At 47.0% G+C, this 13,131-nt stretch overlaps 1 protein-coding gene across 1 annotated transcript in view; it reads right to left on the bottom strand.

The window, feature by feature from the left end:
- ADAMTS8 (ADAM metallopeptidase with thrombospondin type 1 motif 8) overlaps positions 1-12,719 on the bottom strand; it is a 42,183-nt gene extending 29,464 nt beyond the window's left edge. The window contains exon 1 of the mRNA XM_028708090.2: positions 11,391-12,719. Within this exon, the coding sequence (XP_028563923.2) occupies positions 11,391-12,047 (657 nt within the window). The 5' untranslated portion in view covers positions 12,048-12,719. The remainder of the gene's footprint in view (positions 1-11,390) is intronic.
- Positions 12,720-13,131: the final 412 nt, after the last annotated feature.

Here is a 13,131-nt window from a genome sequence, read left to right as displayed (position 1 = left end):
CGGTACACGTCAAGCATGTTCAGTGTACACTTCCAAAGTGTGGCTGCGTCAACATATTTTCAAACCTATCTAAGCTCATTAGGGAGTCCGAACTGGCTGCAGCTCTATTGTGTGTACACTCAGAACCATTTCACAACTTCCACAGTATCAAATCCAGGTTTGCCATCAGGTACACGCTCAATTGGGAACTGCAGCCAATCCTGGCTCCCCAATGAGTGTATTGTGCTACACATTGCATTTTTGGAGTGTACAACAAATGCACTGTAAGCGCACAAATAAGAAAAGCAAAGTGAGAAGAATCAGCTCCAAGAATCAACGCTCCGCTGGTGCCTTGCGGTGGAGACACTATCAGGTCAGATTGTGTCTGAGGGAAGGCCTGACCACAGTAGCTGGCCACACAGAACAGACTCAAGAGGCACCGTCCTGGAGCTAGTGGTGCAAAGCTAATAAGAGTCAGCTTGTTGGGAATCATTTGCCTTGGGGAAAGGGGAGCGAAGCCGGCAGCCTGTGCTGTTTACCAGACTATCAGCAGAATTCCTGGTAGTTTCTGCAAGGGCCTTGGCTCCCATCTCAAATATAGCACCTCCGTTGGCGGTTTAAAGTGCGAGCCAGGAATTTCCTTGCACAAAGCCAAGTGGCAGTCAAAGGATGCTGCAGGCAGTGTTTGGGCATTGGATAGCTGGAGAGGGGCTGAATCACCCCACACCTTGGCTTCCTCCTTCCCTTCTCCCCCATTGGGACTGCACCCACATTTCATTTCCCTAAGATCTTTCTCCACCTCTTTGTCTTGCCTCTTAAAACAAATCCCTTCTCCCTTTCTCTCCTGCATTCTTTCACCTTCTCATTTCATCTTTACAACTTTGATCGTTTCAGACCTGCATTGAGGGGCTGTAGCTTTGCATGCAAAAAGTCCCAGGTTCAGTCCTTGGCTTCTTCAGGTAGGACTGGGAGAGAGACTCCTTGTCTTAAATCCTGCAGCACCACTGCCAGTCGGTGTAGACCAGGGATAGTCAACCTTTTTATACCTTCCGCCCACTAATGCATCTTTCTGGATGGTAAAATTTCCTTTCCGCCCACCAGTGCTTGATGAAAGAAGGATTCAGCTTGTGCCCTAGAAGCCCCTGCTGCCCACCTAGAATCCTGAAACGCCCACTAGTGGGTGGTAGGGACCAGGTTGACAACCCCTGGTGTAGACAGTGCTGAGCTAGATGGATCACTGGTCTTACACGGTATAAGATAGATTCCCATTGTTGTGAGTTTGGGCTGTAGATTAGGCTGTACAATGTCCAAGTCCCTTCTAATTCCTGGGTCCTGCAAAGGTTAAATTCAAAAGGGTTTAAATGGGCCCTTTCCCTCTCTTGGCTGGTAGTGAGAAGGGCAATAGCCAGTGTGAGAGAGAGAGCTGGGCTCTAAGCAGGTGTCAGGAGTGCGTGCAGGAGCCAGGCCCTGTGACCAGTAGGGCTTCGCAGGACTGGGGCCTTCCAAAGTTTGTTCTGGAGAGGCAAGGTGTGGCCGCACAGGTGAGTCCACTTGGTAACTCACTGCACCTGGTGGCAAGAGCCGGGAAGGGATATAAGGTCAGCATTTCCCTTTGGCTCTTTGCCACAGCAACACTTTCCCTGCCTTGCTGTGTTTGGCTCCTTGCTTCCTGATCATCGGACCTTGGCTCCTTGACTCCTTGCTTCTCGACCCTCGGACCCTTGACTTCGTGACTCCCTGCTTCCTGACCCTCGGACCCCTGGCTTCTGGACTCTCGTTCCTGCTCCCACCCCGCCATCTTGCCCCTGGTCCTGACGTCCTCAGCCGGGACTTTGATCGCCCATAGACTGGACCATGACAGCAGGCTGCAGGCAGAAGCCTGAGAATGAGAGTAATGCTTGATTTCTGCTTGAAGCCAAGGCTGTAGCTATGGAAGAAGCAATACTGAACCTTCTAGGGTGCTAATGCTGTGAGCCCTTCCATCTTTGGTTTGGGTTGTATATATGTGTAAATAAGCCATTTATCCTAAGTCCCCACTGTCCCTCATTCCAAGGAAACTGAACCCTGGGCAAGTGTCTGGAAGCACTGAATCAGCTTTCCATGACAAGTTAGTAGGAAGAAAGAAGTGGAGGGAGAAAAGGTTAGATTTAGCAAGGTCCAAAGTCAAACTCTTTGATACGTTCAAAGTTCAATTGTGGGAAAGTAATTTCTAGGAGCATTTGCTGCAGTTTTGATAATTGGTCATTAATTTTTTTTGTAATTTTGTTTTGATTTGGTATCACAGTGCTTTAAATGTATGCCATGAATGTGGCCAATGTCCAGTTGTAATCCGAACAACAACCCTGTAGAATACGTCAGCATTGTTATCTCTCAGGTTGCAGATTGGGCAAGGGGAGTAAGACCGAGGGAGGGTGGCTTGTCTGCAATCACAGAGTAAGTATTTTTAAATTAATAGCTGAACAAAAACTTAATTGATTCTAATTTGCTTCAGTAGTCTCATATAAATCTTCTTTTCTGTGTGTCACTTTGAGACTTTGTTTGTGGGGGAGGAAAGCAATCAGATAATTAAATTTAACGCCTGCCCTTCACCATGGCTTTTAGCAATTTAAAATTTAGAATTAAAAACAGTTAAAACGGGTTACAGGAATAGGGTGGGTCCTGAAAACGTCTCAGGTGTCAAACAAGAGTATGGATTGAGCCTTCATCCCATCTTGTAGTATTTTGGCTCAAACATTGACCTCCCCATAATCCAATTCCCCACTTGTGGGAGGAAAGTGGCATCCCTCCCTACGGCTGCTTTCCCATTTCCGGTGTCTGTCCCCTGCGATTGCATTTCATTGTTTAAAAAAAGTGTTGGGAGAATGTTACGTGTTTTCCTTCTGCAGTGCCTGAGCTTGGCCCAGAGTCCTATAAGGGAATTTAAAGCTATCTTATTACAGCAGGAATAAAGGGAGGCACAAAATGGGAAGCATATCTTGGCAAAAATCTCCCGCTGAGCAGGCGAGAGGAGGGCCAGTTCCAAAACTTTTTGCTGCAACGATGGTTCCCTGGTTCCTCAAAAAATCCTGCTGGAAATCACCGGTGAGTCTTCAGAAACTGGGGCATACCCGCCCATCATTCTCCCTGACCTAAATCCGGACTCTACCCTTATTTGCCTATCTGCATTGTATGCAACATGGTCCAATGGACCTTTGCCATATCCCGTGAGCCACACACAGAAGCTGCTCCCCATAACTCATTTGGGGATTCTGCTCTGACCCTCCACTTAGGCATCCTTCCTCTAGATCATGTTTCCTGCCACAAGCAGAATGCTGGAGTCCCTGACTCTGTCCATTTAAAATATGTAGACCAGCTATTTGTAAGCTGGATGCCATCCAGTTGCTAGTATGGCGTAAAAAAGTACAACCCTCTTCCCCACAGGGCGGCTGCCTGATTTATCTCTGCACTATCCGTTGCTTGGGATTTGCCTCCTGCCATTTGTTGGGAGCGGGCAATTCTGTCCCACTAGGAGGAGACTGGTGTATTCAGTCACTCGAAACAATATCAGATAGCCCCAGATGGGGCTGTGTGCTGTGTGTATATGCATGAGTCAGGCACCGAACTGTGTCCTGAAAGCACAGTGCAAAAGGAAGTCTGGATGAGCCCTTACTCGTATGCCGTTTTGGGGTGAGAATGAGGCATGCATCATTAGACCTTATGAAGCACCTTCATGCATCAAACCAAAGGTCTGTTTACATCCAGCATCTTTCCCCCACAATGGCCAACCAGATGTCGCTGGGAAACCCACAAGTAAAAACGGAAAGCAGTATCCCCACTTCCAACAACTGGTGTACTCCTGGAGTACTAGAGCTGCCATGGCTGGACTCTCCTTCTATGAATTTGTCTGATCACTTTTTCAAACTAATAGATGGCAGGGAGTTCCATAATTGTGTTTAGTTGGATGTACCTCCTCATTGAATGTACCTCTTCCACCTATCAATCTCACTGAGTGACCCTGAGTTCTGGTATTATGGCAGAATGAGAAAAAGCTCTTTAATGCACATGCATAATTCTACTAGATTGATTACATCACTTGCTGCTTAACTTTCTTTTTCTGAACTAAAATGTCCCAATTACTGTAGCCTCTTCTCATAGGCCAGACACTGCAGCCCCCTTGATAATCTCAGTTCTCCCTTTCCTGCCCCCTTTTTGAGTATCCTTTTTGAGAGGTTCAATTTTTATGGGAGTTGGGGGGAGGAGTGTGTGTCCTCCATCAAAGTCTTAGGAAACACTGACACACAGGGGACATTTCACAATGAATTCTGAAGCAACGTCACCTGTTTCTTTTCAGCGTGGGACATGAGCAATTGTTTGACAACCTGATAACCATAATACTATTCCAGGGCTGGCCTGCTTTCCTCCCAGCCCTTGGAAGCTACTCACGCTGGGTCCTCAGCCATCGCCTCCAGAATAACAATGTTCACTTGTGTGGCGCGTTTTTCATACCAGAGTGCTTCATAATCAGTTGTTTTGCCAATGTTTGCTCTAGAGGAGGACTGTGGCAGCTGTTTAGCATTACATAGAAGGTAGAGGAGGAAGTGGAGAAGAATCCTGTAGTCCACTGTGTGTGTGTGTGTGTGTGTGTGTGTGTGTGTGTGTGTGTGTGTGGATTGCAGACTTGGAAAGAGCCCTACAGCTTTTGTGTGGAGATACCGGTATGTTTCAGAATCTGCATATTAACTCCTCAAGCTTATGGCTCCAAGCAGATACCAAACACAGTTCAAGCTGCTGTGCATGAGAGCAAACATCTAGTCAGGTGCTTTGGAAGAGAGAAGGGCAAATACCTAAATGGCCCTTGGGACTCTCCTCAGGTCACACTCACTTCCCCTGTTTCCTCCTTCCGTTTACTTCCTGGAGTGTTTCTACCACTGTCCATGAACTCTGATGATGCCTCTTTCTTGCCAGACTGGGGACAGAGAGGGGTATGTGTAGAAAGCAGCCTACTGCACAAAGGTGAAATGTATATTCATTGTTCCGCCCAGTCCTGGCACCTTGATAGTGGCAGAAGGTTGCCCAGGAGGGAGTGGTTCGGAAAAGGTTCCCCACCCCTGACCAAATGGAACTAGACCCTCATTTTGCTTATCCTTTGGGTCTCTTCCAAGGATGTAGTCAGACTCCAGATGCGGCCTGAGCCGAGCCTTGCAAATTGCGCCCCTCCCCATTATCTGTCTAAGCAGCTTGACCCCTCTGGGAGCCACATGTCAGTGGTGGGCAGGGCCAGAAGCCAAAGTGGGGCAATGACAAACATACGGTTTCCCTTTGTGCGATGGATTATTGGGTCTTCCCTGAGTATAGCTAGCGTATGACTCACTCTATCCAGAGCAGGGGACAGCAGCCTAGGCAACGATACAAAGCAGGAAGGTATCTTGTGATGGTTGTTTGGGAGGTAAAACAGAAGCCACCCCCTCTTTGTCCATCTGTGTGAATCTGAGCTATTTCGGGGGCCCCTCCACCACAATTAATGTTGGAAAACAACTTGCAAAGGACGCATCTGACCTTTTAATGTTTAGTGATGAAAATGCGGCTGCGAGGATTGCAAGGAAGCCAAGTAAACATGGACCCTTCTGACTCAATGTTTCTGCGACATGTGTGTACCTTTTCAGGCAGACCAGACCGACACACACGTATTTCCCCTCCATCTAACCCCACCACCAGTGCCATCAGAAACAGCTGTGGGCAAGTGATATACATGGATCCTTTTGTTTGGTTAGTCTTCCACAGGAGATTGGAATGATGTACTGCTGCTAATGTAGGCCTCCTGAAATGTGAGGAAGATGGCAAAGAGCTTTCATTGAACACTATAGACTAGGGGAAGCCAACGTGGAGCCCTTCAGATGTTTGCTGCATTTCAGCTCCCATCATCCCTAACCACTGGCCATGTCGGCTGGGGCTGATGAGAGATAGAGCCCAACATCTGAAGGGCACAGCATTGGCTATCCCTGCTTAGCTTTAAATGAGCTTAGCTATCATGGATTCCCCTCATGGAAGTCTAGAAAATATATCCCTGTAGCTGTTGTAGGCTAGCCCTCCACAGCCTGATGGGGATCTACACAGCATTGCTTTCTCAACTGTTATGACTTCTCCACAAAGCAATCTTGGAAATTGTAGTTTGAGAAGAGAGATAAGCCTTCTCCATTTGACATCTGTAGCCTGGAACAACCTTCCCTGACCTGATGCTTTCCAGATGCCACCCAGCAGCGGCTGATGAGAGTAATAGTCCCAGGCATCTGGAGAGCATCAGGCCCTGCAGACCTGCATGCCATAGGTCAGCCGCTTAGCACAGTATTTGAGTGTCAGTTGGGTGGTAGAGGGAGCAAGATTGGGGGCAGGTACCCAGCACCTGTTGCAAATGCCTAACCAACCCACACTATAAAGTTAAAGGGGCATAGGAAGGGGTGTGTGGTACGCCCTGGGTGCCACCCTGATGGTGGGTAACAAAATGGCCGGCGGCACTCACTGCAGGGTCTGCAGCGCGCATGAGCCACGTGTCTTGGCACCTGCAGGCTCCGCACTGTCTGCTGGCTGCCTCCCCCTGTTATGTACTGAAGTTCTCACCCTGGGCCAGCAGGGGGATACTGTAGATAGTTTTCACTCAGGTCCACATATGCAAATAAGGGATTGAAAGTGATGTTCAGTGATTGGATAGTTACAGAAAGTTGTTACAGATGCGTTGTAGTGGAGCTCTATATAAGCAGGCTGGCTGAACCCTTCAGTTCAGTTCTGTGAATAAACAAGAGCTGTTTGAAGAATCGCTGTGTCGTTTGATATGGTCACTCACAACTTAACACCCCCCATCTGTGGGGTGGCTGAGGCCCCACGGCATGCCCAGTCCCTCCCTAAGGGCACCCCGCGCTCTGTGCCGCCCCTATGGATGCTGCGCGGCACCCATAGGGACAGGACACGTGGTGCACATAGGGAAGGCACAGGCCATGCTGTTCCTATGGGCGGTTCGCCCTGCTCCTATGGGTGGTTTGCCCCACCCCTGGGCACACCTCCCCAGTTGCCCAAGTTCCAGTGCACATTTAAAACACATGACTTCCTCCAAAGAATCCTGGGAGCTGCTATTCCAACCTCACAGGGCTACAATTCCCAGCACCCTTAACAAACTATAGTTCCCAGGGTTCATTGGGGGGAAGTCATGTGTTTTAAATGTGTGTCTTTAAGTGTGTGATGTGGATCTGCCCCAAGGCAGTCTCTAACGTCATCCCAAGTCTTTAACAGGGGGAAACACACCCGAGCAAGATCCAAAATTCCCAGTGTGCAGAGGATTCCTATGACTATGTATGGACTGTGAAGGACTGTAAGGGGGGGGGGAGCTTCCAGATGGACATACTGTTCCCATTTGTTGCGTTGAGATCAGAATCCCAGGCTAGGAATACTGCAAAGCACATGGGTTTGGCCACTGCTTGGATGTGCTGCTGCATGGGACGTGATGTATGCTGCTCTGAAAGGCAATCATAGCTGTCAACGTTTCCCTTTTTATAAGGGAAATTCCCTTATTCCGAATAGGATTCCTCGCAAGAAAAGGGAAGAGTTGACAGCTATGAAGGCAATACTGTTAAGAAATTTAAGAAATCAGCACACTTGTGCCCAGCCCTGCTCAGGGATTCTAAGAAACCAAACAAAAACCAAACACAAGTGCAGTTTTGAAACCACAAGTTAAATCAGTGCAGCTTTGAAAGCTTCAGCCCGCCATCTTGATTCAAAATGGTGAACAATTGTACCCAAACAGAGACAAAAATCTGATGCTTGTTCTCAGCAGTCATCATCCAAATATGGTTACAATATCTTAAGAGGTGTCTAAAGGCATAGCAAACAGACAAACAACTATCCAAAATAAATCACTTCTAGGGAAAAACAACAATTGTCGTTCAATATCTTCCTATTTTGGGAAATCCATTGTATTTCTTGACTACTGTACAGATTTACGATTCATATTTTACCCAGTTTAGACATTCTACTGCTGCTGGCGAGATTCCCAGATCCGCATGACGTCTGGATATAAGGGGGTTATTAGTATTACAGAGGTTTGGCACTGTAGCAGGGAGTCTATCGTCTGAGCCAGAGTTCAGCTTAGTGAGATGTCTACTGAAGCATTATGTATTCGTATAGCACCATCCAATGTCTACCATTTTTCAAAGCGACATAGCAGTTTTATATATTTATTTATTTACTCACTTTACAAAATTAATATACCACTTTTGTTTGTCGCGAAACCTCTAAGCGGTTGACAAAAAATATTAAAATAAACAATGAAAACGGATAAAATAAGTAAAACATAAAAAAATTAAACCAGCAGTTAACTAAAAACTGATTAAAAGCACAGCAACATATACACATCTCAATAGGCCTAATAAAAAATGTGTTAAGCAGGCACACAAACAAACGAAAAATAGTAGAAGTCCCTGCCTGATATCAATAGGCAGGGAGTTCCAAAGTGCAAGTTATGGCAAGCTAAAGGAGGAATTTCTGAAATGTTTGGAATGGGTATTGTGCGACTGTGTGACTGCCAGTTCTACAGATTGAAACTGTCGAGTGGGAACATAGGGGGTAAAGCGATTACATGAGTAATAATAATAATAATAATAATAATAATAATAATAATAATAATAATATAATATAGGTCCCTACCCTTAAGGATCCTGTAATTTTAACTCCAGTAATGGAGAACACAGCAGACGGAAAAGGATGGAGAAAGGGAAGAAGCAAGAGCAGCAGGACGACTGAAGAAAATGCAGTTCTGTGTACATAGCCTTCTTTGCAATTGGGGATAAGGATTAAAGGGTTAAGCCAAAGGCTTGAAATAAATCCTTTCTATAGGGAGATGATGGATGTAATTGACTCAGCTCTAGTCTTCCTACAGACAAAGGACTAGAGTGTTATTTTTATTGAAATCGTTTTGAAAAAGTGATAGCTGCTTGTGGCATATGTGCAGCCGTGCGGTTTTCACCTCAGGCAAATAGAGCTGGAAAGTTTTTTTCCATTGTTTAAAAAAATCTGCAAAATCTGTTTGATCGAGAGCAAAAGTAGGATAAAGGAAAGTTACACTTGTACGTATGTCGTGTGTGTGTGTGTGTGTGTGTGTGTGTGTGTGTCGACACCATAGGAAGCAAAGTCTCTAACCGTTACAAACTTTTCTCTCTTCCTGCCCTAAGAGTCACGGTTTCTTTAGTTCAGCAGTTCCATGTCATTTCTGCCAGCTGTTCACTGAGCACACATTCAGATTTGTTTGTTGGAAGGGTATATCAACCTGTGCCAAGCAACTATTATCCCTCGCTTTCCAAGGGTGCGTTTCCCAATCGTTTCCCTCATCACAAAACGTCTGATTTGAGTGGGGAGGGTGGTTTGTTGCACAGAGCAATAACCAGCTTTATTTGTGCAATCTGAGTTTGCTGGCATGTGGTTGAATCCCACCCCAAAAGAGCAAAAGTCTGGAAGAGACCAAAGTGTGATTCCACATGCATCCGGCCTATCATGGAAATGTTTCATACATCTTACTGCGTAATAAATATTCACATTTAACATTTCTGAAGTTCCACCTGCTATGTGCTGAAAGAAGGAGGTCTCCCGAATAAACCTGACTTGTACTGAGCCCATTCCTGCTATTAGCACCTCAGATAAAATACTGTAACTTCCCCACTAGAAATGCAGGGACTGACGAGGAACATGCCCCCCCACAAATACTCTGTTAGCAGAACCCCTTGTAATGGCCCATGCACCTCTGTTCCCCTCTCATTTTAATAGAATGTCCTTCATATAATTTCTGCTTAATTTCACCACTGTGAAAGCCGCTGTCCTAGCAGAAGTTAGGATTTTCCTTGCACACAAGTTCCAGGATAGAAACTTCCCTTTTAGAGCTAACAAAGCTGAGTAAGACTTTCACACGGTGAACATAAATTTACTGATGTAAATGGTACTTGTGAAATCTGTGGGTCTCCTGGTTCAAGTGGTTCTCTTCAACCACGGCTTGGGGTGGGGGTGGGGATGCAGCCCGAGAGAGAGGGAGGCTCCCATCAAAACATGACTTCTAGAACTTTTACTAATCTTATGTGGCTACTAATAGAGACTGTGCCTCTTCCCCTTCTCCTACTAAACAAAGCCCCAGCTCCCCCCCCATTAGTCTCCAAAAGGTAGTATCAGGTACCAAATTAGTATACCAAAGAGGCAGACCTTACAATAATGAGGAACACAGATTAGCTTAATGGCTGTAATATCAAATTGCTTTACAGTTCTCATGTCATCAGCTGAGCATAGGCAAAATATGCTGTGCTTGTTTCCCACAATAAATTTTTTTAAAAACCCACAAAATACGTAGTTCAATTTTGCCTCTCTCTGGACAAAATTATGCTTTGAAAAATACCAGCTTTCAAGTTCTGCAGCGCACTTTACCAGGTACAAAGAAAACGATGAGTTAAAATACAGACGTTTCATCTCCACCAGACAAGGTGCAACTACATGTTACGGCAGACTCAGGCAGCTGCTAGAAATGTCATCTGGGTGTTGAGCTCCTCACCCCCACTCCATAACATCTAGGAACATCCATCAGATGTATGACTTCATCACACTGTGCAATATTTGATGATGTGAAGCTGGGGCGGGGAAATGCAGAACGTGATGACATCATATTGCGAGGGATGTGTTAATTGTGTTATGGGGGTGGGGCGGTGAGCAGGGGATAACTCTACCCAGAGATGCTGTTTAGTGGAAGTTCCTTGTTAACAAGTCTGCCCTTCTTTAGCAGTCTCAAAGAAGTGTGTTGTCCCACAACGACCCCGTGCACACCCCAGCATGGAGCATCATTCCCCCAGATGTTTTCCACTATGATCATTTTTGCTATCATGTGCCTTAAAGTGTTCACAGTGCTTCACAAGTGTTATTCCCAGTAAGTAGCTCTGCAAAGTGGATCAGAATTATTATGGCCCTTACCCCATAAAATTACAGACAGGAGGCTGAAAGACAGCAATGAACAAACCACACATTTAAAGCACATCACACACACACCCCCCGCAAGAATTCTGGGAATGGTAGTTTGCTGGGGATTGTAGCTGTGTGGGGTGAACTACAGTTCTCAAAGATTCTTAGGGTATGTGTGTGCTTTAAATGTGCTTTGTATGTGTTGCATGAACACAACGAGGAGTTAATGTGCATTAAATGTATGGTGTCTATGCAGCCAGAAGTTGAAGGCAAGCGAGATTTGGAGAAGTACTGCTCAGGGTTCATGCTTTTACCATAACCTGCCCTTGACTGCATCACCCCAGATCTACCACCCCACCCACAGCTCAAAGATTCCCTGCATATTGGCATGCACCGCTCAACCTGCACCTGCTCTGAGCATCTAAAAGGAAGAGAAGGAAAGTTGTAGCGCTGCTTACCGTCAGGTCTTCCCCATAGAACTGGAGCATGGAGGCATCAGCCACCAGCAGGGTCTCCACATAGCGGGCTTCTGAGATGAACCTCTTGGTTCTCCTGGTGCTGTTGGACTCTGCTACCCGGGATCCCTCTTCTGGGATGTCCTCTCCAGCTTCTTTTGCCCACCCCTTCTTCTGGAGCTGGTGGGCCTGCAGCAGAGGATCTCCATTCTCATGACCTTGTGGGTGGATGACATATTTGTCTCCATCCACCAAGAAGGAGCCACGGATGCCCTGGCACAGGCTGACAGCCACCAGGGAGTCTGGCTGGGAGTTCACAGTGCCAGAGTAGAAGCAGCTCCGGAGCCCCACGTCCTCCTTAGCAAAGAGCTCCTTCCTACCCACGTGCTGGATCTTCAGCCCAGGTGCCAAGAAGCTGGCATCTGGCTCCAACTGCAGGACAAACTCCTTCCTGAAGGCACGGATGGAGAAGGAAACCTGCCCTTCGCTTCCCGGAGGGACCATCCAGACTGGCACCACCCCCTGGGAGTCGCTGTCCTGGGTGGGCAGCGCCCAGGCATTGCCAAGCAGCCGCAAGACCAGCAGCAGAGGGAAGAAGAGCGTGCGGCCAGCGGCCAGCCGGCCAGCCGAGGGCTGCGGTGCTTGCAGAGAAAGGGGCATTGATGCTCTCAGGGAGCCAGTCAGTGACGGGATGGGAAGAGCAGGCTCGGATGAAGAAACAGCAAAGTCCCCAGCTGTGTATGCTGCAAATTGGCAAGCCGCGATCCCCGGGGGGAAAACTGTGGCTTGAAATGGATAGGAGAGGAGTGAACAAATTTGGGGTTTTAATGCCAGGTTTAGTCAGCGACAACTTGCCCAGCGTAGAGGGAGAATTGAGGGGCCCCGGGAAAATCCTCTTTCTCCCCAAAGGCTGGTTTGTGGGGTTCCTTCTGTTACCAGCTTCTAAAGTAGCTCTTGCACCTTTCCGGGCAAAAGATGCAGCAGCAAAGCGGGCTGTCCACTTGGAAAGAAGTGTGTCGAGTTGAAAGAGGCTGGGGCTGGGTGGGTGTTGGAATCCTGATCTCTCTCTCTCTCTCTCTCTCTCTCTCTCTCTCTCTCTCTCTCTCTCTCTCTCTCTCTCTCTCTCTCTGCCTCTCTGAGTTTCCCTCCCTTCCCTTCCTAAGAAGCTCTCTAGCTCTCTCCCTAGGCTCCTCCGCTCTCTCCCTGGGCTGCTTCTTCTCAAGCCTTTGAAGCACCAAATCTGGCTGCAGAGTCCTCGGTATTTATACTTTTCTTCCCCCCTTGCTTTGACATAAGAGGTTTATTTTTGATCTCTCTCACTATTCCACATTCTCCCCTGGGACCTAGAGAGCAGGAGGAGGAGGAGGAATGAAAAGGGGGGGGGGAGGGGAGGTTTTTGGATAGAACTTGAAGCCAATCAGGAGCTAGGAGGACACGCCTCTCTTGTTTAAGTGTCAACTCAAACATCCCCCCCACCCTTTTCTTATTCTCTTTGTGTTAACTCTTTCCAGGACTTTGATCACCCTTTGGCAATCAGACATTCTTTTTAAAATTTACTTTTAAAAGGCTGCATTCCAAGAGATTTGTCATCAGTTGCATTAATTCTGCACTGTACGGGGTAAAAGAAGAAGAGGAGGACTTTCACTTGTTCCTTCCTTTTTTAGGGGCTCTTGGGGAAGGGAAATAAGTCTGCCATGGGGAAAAGTTCCAAATCCTAAAGAGATAAAACTCCATTTTATCAGAT

This window comes from Podarcis muralis, chromosome 15, assembly GCF_964188315.1.
Source record: "Podarcis muralis chromosome 15, rPodMur119.hap1.1, whole genome shotgun sequence".
Lineage (NCBI taxonomy): Eukaryota > Metazoa > Chordata > Lepidosauria > Squamata > Lacertidae > Podarcis > Podarcis muralis.
Note: the sequence above shows the minus strand (reverse complement) of the source record. Positions and strands in the feature narration are given on the sequence as shown.